Genomic DNA, 7,373 nt, shown 5'->3' with positions numbered 1-7,373 from the left:
AGCTTGATCCTCTAATTACTACACTGCTGACTTGACACGATGGAACAAAGTTTAATCCAAGAGCCCTAACACTGTGAAAGAACTGCAACTGAAAAGGCACTATATTATTTTAATTACTTCTTTCCAATCACACGATAATTAGTTGATCCTCAAGTAAGAAAGCAGAAAGAAATATAAATAACCAATTATCACATTTAAATGAGTTGGTTATATTAGTATTACAGTCCTATGTATAGAAGTTGGTCTATATCATCAGTCTAGCTTTACAGAAAAAAAAAACATAGGGAAAAAAAAAAACAAAAAACCATGATGAAGTTATGTAAGTTCATATATTTATAGGATACTGTGTATCTGATAATAATTATCCAAGCCTTCTAAAACAGAAAAAGATGGATCTGTTATTGTTAATAGCTTCATTTCAGTTATTAATAGCTTCTCTCTTCAGTGCAGGCAATCTGATTACAAATAACTGCTATGTAAATTTTCATTTGTTCCTTCAATATGAAATTTCAAAAATCATTTCTCCAAGTAGAAAAGAAGGAAACCAGAAGGGTAAGTGGAAAATTAATTTTAGAAAAGGTTCAGAAATGTAGAATTCTTTAAAGATTCTTCAGTGAATAACACTGATATTCTGAGACTCTTCATTCATTTTGCAAGGCATGGCTTCTGGGATCCAAGCCATGTTTTGTAGGCAAATTCTGGTGGCAATAGCCGCATAATAGTCAAGTACTCTTTAAGAGTGCCTGCTGAGTCCTTCTCTCTTTTCAAGCAAAATAAAAGACTTTTAAAAGTTTAGATCTCTGATCTTCTGAAAAAAAAAAAGAAAAAGAAAAAAAAAAAAACAACTATATTTCTTTCAGAAATACCACAGAACATTTCTCACCAAAATAACACCCGACTTCTTACCTGGCAAACAGCTACAGTAAAATTCACCAATCAAATTGTGGCAATGGCCTCCATTTTGGCAGGGCTTGAAGGCACATTCATCAATATCTGTGGAGCAGTTTTTGTCTGACAGAAAAGAAAATGAAACATTAAAACTATAAATCATGCTGGGTTTGGAAAAGCAGAAAAGCTACTTCACAGTACAAGTGACAACTGCATAATTTAACTTTTCCAGGTTTGAAACACTATTTTATTTCTGCTTGACAGCTTTAAAACTAGAGCTGTTCATACATCATAGCTGATAGTTAACAAATTAAATATTGTAAAGGAATAAGTGTGAGCTACATTTGCAAATGTATTCTTTGTGTGTTCTAGCATTACATCTCAACACTGTAATTACTGGAATTATCTGCCACATTTAAAAAACTTTTTAATAGCCTCAGTAACAATAATAAGAAAAAAAATCTAATTTGATTCCTTACTTAGTTAAATAAACCCATTCCTTAGAACTAAAAATCTGAAACAAAAGAAAAAAAAAATGTGGGAGAGCATTGAGAAGACATAAAAGAGAATATTTAGAATACAATGTAATATGTGAAACAATTAACTCATCAATATACCAAAGGAAATCCACAGTCTATCACACATCCACATCTATCTGTTGGGTACTGAATAAATTTAGTGCAAGCTCTGGCATGCTATAAAGTAATTACACTGGGATCTTTCTGATCCAAAAACAAGAGTGAACTGTAGATAACAGAACAGCTCATGTGACAAAGAAGGAAAGATGTTGCTAGCACTGATGTAAGCAGTGGTATTCTACTCACAAAGTGATGGAAGGATACTTATACCACTCAAATCAGATACAAGAGATAGGTAATGTCTCCCAGGAATCTAACTCTGTGGAAGGATTATCAATAAAAAATTCATAGATTTTTGAATGCATTATTAGCAACCTCTTCAATAACAGAAAAGGCAACTGCAACACAGATTGTCTGAGATTTGCATCCAAGAAAAAGGGAAGATTGGTATCTGAATATTAAGAAAATAAAATGAAGAACTTGGATGAAAGTGATCTATATCCATACAAGAGGAGGGAAGAAGGGGTGAACAGCATGAGAGCAAAGGAATTCAGAAAAATCATAAGGATTGCAGAAAGTTGGTGATGTGAAACCTGCTGAGAGGCTGAACTAAAAAAAAAATTAAGGAAGCTGCTCCTTTTTTTAAGTTTACCTTTAAGTTTCTGTGAGAGAAGGACTCTGGATTTAGGAGACCAGGTCAGCACCTTATTGGTTTCAAAAGATGAAAATTCACAACTAACAGAAAATAAGTCAGGTTAACCTCAGAGATGTTAACCTAAGATAGGGATAACCTAAGAAATACAGCATGAGCATGTAAGCATAGAATCAAAACAGTGAAGACACTGAATACTACTTAATTATCATGGGATGTGCAGGGTAGCAAGATACTATACTGTATGTATTTCAGCATTAAAGATTAAGGAAAGGTATGGTTTGCAGTTCAGTGGAGAAGGATGGCTACTGATAATGATTGCAATCATGCTAAATTGTTTAATGCTTCTTTTGTTTCAATCATTGCTAAAAAGGTCATCTTCAAGCAGATCATTATCATAACTGATACCTATGATTAAAGGGCAAAACCTCGGTGCTGAATGGAGAAGCCAGGTTAGAGAACATTCAGATGAGTTAGGTGTTGCAGGTAGGCCTGATGGACTTCATCCTTGGGTACTTTGAGAGCTGGCTGGTAAAAACTCAGTTTTCTTTGTGAACTTGGGAAAGATATTTAAAGTACCTAAAAACTCCATGATGCCAGCCTTTAAAAAAGGAGAAAAGAAGGAAATTAAAGATCCTTTTGAGTAATTTCAGTTCCTGTAGAAAACATGGGGAAAAAAACAACAACCTGCTTTATTGTAAGATACTAGAAATAAAACATGATTTATCCTAAATGAGCTCCATGTAAGCAAATCAATTCTATTCTACACGAGAACTATTGTCCTGGTTGAGTAAAATTAAAAAGTGTACATTTTAGTCCAAATCTCAGCAATGTTTCTCCTATCTCACATAACACATTGATAACTAGACTAGATAGGAATGACAAGACTGTATTACTAAATAAGTAAAATTTGCTAGAAAGTCACATTTGTACATTAGTTATCAGCATACTTCCAAAATGGATAAAAAATTGCAGAGATTCTGGAAGAGGTCTACCATGGAACAAGTTCCATTCAAGAATTTCTAAAACAGTCTGAATGTGGACAGTAGAATAATCTACAAAAATCAAGTTGGAGGACAGGATTAGAAGTCTTCATAGATTTTGATTGGAGATAAAGTTTCTTTTATTCAATAAGAACAAATGAAAGATATCATAATATGTCAGATCATAAGTTAAGTAGGAGAAAAAAATAAAATTTTGCTCCAAATCAGATGAGATACAGAAAAGGAACATAGCAAGTTAGACACTGAAATTAATCCTTCCATTCTTGTCTGCCCGGAATAAAGCTTCATTTGCACTGCTCAGTGAGCTGAATTAAATAATAGAATTAGAATTACAGAGCAGCCTGAGTAGGAAAGGACACACAAGGATCACCAAGTCCAACTCATGCCTTCATACAGAATGACATGAAAATTACACCCTGTCTCTGAGCGTGTTGTCTAAACACTTTTTGAACTCCACCTGGCTTGGTGCAGTGACCTCTGCTCTGTTGAGGAAATGAAGTCGAGAGGAGCATTCAAAAAATGACAAAGAACTACAAAGCAGGACCTCTAAGGAAAAAAGAAAAGCAAAAAATGAATGAGGCTGTAAAGCCTCACTAAAGCCTAAATAAGGAAAGTTTGAATAGAAATGTGATGACAGTCATTGAATAAGAAAAGGCCTTTGCAAATGTCTTTAATTCTCCATTTCCATAGCCAACAGAATAAGAAGAAATGCATTTAAATTGCTGTGAGAGAATGTCAGATTAAATGTTAAAGAACTCACAATGCTTAGAATAATAACATACTTAATATGTTACCTGAGGAAGATAAAGAATGGCTTTGGACATCTTTAAGAGAGATGTGCGACAAACATGTCAGGAATGACAGTGTAGTAGTATTTGATTTCTGTGAGATGAAGCTGGAACAGATGATATTTAGTGTTTTCTTCTAATATTAAGATTATGTAACAGGACACTACAACACTGAAGAAGATCAAAGGGTTTTTATATGGTGAATTGAGTTGTCTTGAAATTCAGTATGCTTCATAATAGTGTAAAGCAGGACAAGCATTTTAAATCGGTGGTCATGTAAGTAAGACCAAGAGTCATCTACATCAAAAAGTCTGGGAAATTTAGAACCAAATAGGAAAGGTCTTAAGTTGCTTGGTATATGACAGCAGAGCTGTCACTTAAGAGCCCTGTGTTTCTGTTCAGATCTGTATCTCTGCTCTGTCACCCTATCTAAACACATTTCTGTAGTCTCACTAGAGGCAAGACCAGGCATGCAGTAGTCAAGAGAAGCACAGGACACACTGCAGGTAATAAAAATATCAATGCTAACAGGGAGAAAAAGATTCTTCATAAAAACAACATATTTACACAGTTGCAAATACAGATGTATAGAGGGCAGTACAGCTATTGACACTCTTAGCCTGTAGTTGTCCATTAAGTTTTTGCCTTTCTGCTGAAAAAATCATAACAAGATCAATGAGCCACTTCATACTTCTCTGATGTTCATTTTCTGCAGGTGTAAAACTTTTGCTCTATTAGTTCAATAGTGATTTTGAAAACACTGCATTTCCACTCTCACTTCCTTTCCTTAACAAGACAACAAGAAAATCTCTGCTACAGGAGAGCAAACAAGCATATGCTGATGGAAATTCTGTGATAGACTTTGTTTAAAAAATACATATTTTTTTGTTGTTGTTTACTGCTAGTCAGTTCTGGTCAGGCACTGCTGCCAGATACAAGAAACTAAAAAGATACACAGCTGCTAAAGATGCAACTAGTAACAGGCTGCCCAGGGAGGTTGTGGAGTCTCCTTCTCTGGAGATATTCAAGTCTCGCCTGGACGCCTACCTGTGCGACCTGGTGTAGGGAACCTGCTTTGGCAGGGGGGTTGGTCTCGATGATCTCTAGAGGTCCCTTCCAACCCCTACAATTCTGTGATTCTGTGATTCTGTAATTAACTGCAAGTAGTAAACTGGAGCTGAACTGTATGTATGGAAACAGTGATAGTGATCTAGAAAGGACTGCTGAGGATGACTTCAGCCTATGAACCCAACTGCAAAGCTATGATGAAAAATAAAAATGCTTGATTGATGTATTCAAAAAAATGAGAAGGAGTATTTATGTTTAAAGGTAATTTTACCTATACATACTACAAAGTTCCATACAGTTCAGAGCCCCATATATTTAAAAATATGTGGAAGGGATGCAGGAAAAGGTCTGCCATTTATTCAGCCACACAAGAAAGTATGCTGTTGGCGAAAGCTTAAAGATCTCCATCTGTTTCGTTTAGAACAAACAAAACCAAGAAGTGACTTGATTACAGTCTGTATCTACAAAGAGAAAATACGTGGGTAGTAAGAATTTTTTTTTTCCTTTTCTGTAGAAAGGTAGTGAGACACAACAGCCCAAAGTTGACTACAATGTACACAAAGTATTTAATATAAACTTCTAATTCTGATGGTGATTGCTACTAAAAAAAGTGCCAGCCATATTCTGGCTATGCATTCAAATCAAAACTGAATGCTTTTGGATTCAATGTCTGCTTTAATGAAAACTAAGTAATTAGATTCAGTACAAGGTGGTTAATGGGCAACATTAACAGCCTTCTGGTAAACTGACCTAATGTAGAGCATACAACCAGCAATCTAGGAGTTGTTAGAATGCTCCCAGAATAAATCACTTATCCTAGCCTTCTGCTACTGGTTATCTTTTCTGTGAATAATTTAAGAGAATTCAGCAAGTCAGATATATTGTGTCAGAGATAGCCCACCTCAAGAGAGCTGGACCCTATTGTATTCTTGTCATAATTTGGAATATATATGTTCTGTCCTTGGGCAGCATACATGCTCTAGCAGTGCCTAGGAAAACTGGCTGTCAGGTGCAGCTCTGATGTTACCAAAGCAAATAATATATGCATTTCTGTTTCTTGCCTGAATGCAAAAATGCTAAGGAAGATTTCTGATGTAAGTTGTATAAACAGGTTTAAAAACATCATTCCAGATTTAACACTTTTTCCTTCCCACCCCAGACACTCCTCAGATCTGGGCAAGCAGTAGTCCCTGGCAAATCTACCATTCAAATGTAGTGAGTCTGGCTATGGGGTGATATCCCCATTCATCACCACTGCCTCCCAGTAGCCCAGTACCTATGGACTTGCCATTGCTAGCATCAAGCCATGGGTTTTGTGTCAAGCTAACAAGAGACCTTGGGACTTGTATAATGGTCAGATGGATCTTGCCATGTTTGTTTTAGTATTCCTTTGTTCTGAACAGTTTCATGTTGTTATTATTAGTAAGTTGTAGATAGGAATAACAATTCTACAGAGCAGAGCAGCCCTAAAGTAAGGCTGCACCTAGTCACTGTTTGCTGGTAATAATGCAAACATAGAAGCTGAGCAAACACTATTCTAGGGATAACAGACAAAAACAAATGCCTAACATATACAGAGTGCCTTAAATATAGCAAAATCAGAAATTATGGGAGGTTGCAGATCTGAGAAAGAGGTGTAAATAAGCAAAAAATTCCCAACAAATCTGACGAGTGAAGAAGAAAAAGCCAGCTGTGTTACCAAAGATGGCACAACATATAGTGACTAGTGTGGTCATTCTAAAATTGATAATGTCAGACTTGCTCTAGCATGATGCTGCCAAAGAACAGGGGACCCAAACGTGAATTGTTGCATTTGATAAAAAGTCTAGTGTATACTGGGAAATATCAAAACCTCTGGTACAATGCTAGATTGTAATGCTAGATGTAAAAATGCTACAAATTGTTAAATTGAAGAATGGGCTTTGTCCAAGACCAATATATTTAATTTTTGTTGTTGTTATCAGAAGAGGAGCTGTCTGCTAGAAAACAGAATAAAAAATCCCCAAACCTAGAAGAAGCTGTTCTTACATAAGATGTCCCTTCCATTTTCCAAATTCAGTAACAGAATGTTTGGGAGGAATGAAAAATGTGCACTGTGGAAATTGACAGATGACAGATTTCTCATATCAGAGTTCACTCAATCACTGCTCATGTCATAACATAAAGTTTAGTCCAAACATCTTAGCTGAGATAGTTATAATGAAAAATTTGATGCGGTAGAAAATTGTTTTGTTATCCATATGTTATTTTTACATATGTAGTCAGACATAAAAAATTTAAATAATCTTTTCCAGTCTAACAATTGTGCTTTAATTGCAATATGAGGTTTTCTAGACATGATTGCCTTCCATTTTTGAAGTGTTAAGGACTTCCCAGCAACCTACAACTTTTTTTT

At 35.5% G+C, this 7,373-nt stretch overlaps 1 protein-coding gene across 1 annotated transcript in view; it reads right to left on the bottom strand.

The window, feature by feature from the left end:
* The window catches only part of LOC109366483 (fibropellin-3-like), a 57,922-nt gene that overhangs the window by 22,187 nt on the left and 28,362 nt on the right, over window positions 1-7,373 (bottom strand). Inside the window, exon 6 of the mRNA XM_031552252.1 lies at window positions 884-1,011. Coding sequence (XP_031408112.1) covers window positions 884-1,011 — 128 coding nt within the window. The remainder of the gene's footprint in view (window positions 1-883; window positions 1,012-7,373) is intronic.

The sequence above is a fragment of the Meleagris gallopavo genome, chromosome 2 (genome assembly GCF_000146605.3).
Source record: "Meleagris gallopavo isolate NT-WF06-2002-E0010 breed Aviagen turkey brand Nicholas breeding stock chromosome 2, Turkey_5.1, whole genome shotgun sequence".
In the NCBI taxonomy this organism is placed as follows: Eukaryota; Metazoa; Chordata; class Aves; order Galliformes; family Phasianidae; genus Meleagris; species Meleagris gallopavo.
Note: the sequence above shows the minus strand (reverse complement) of the source record. Positions and strands in the feature narration are given on the sequence as shown.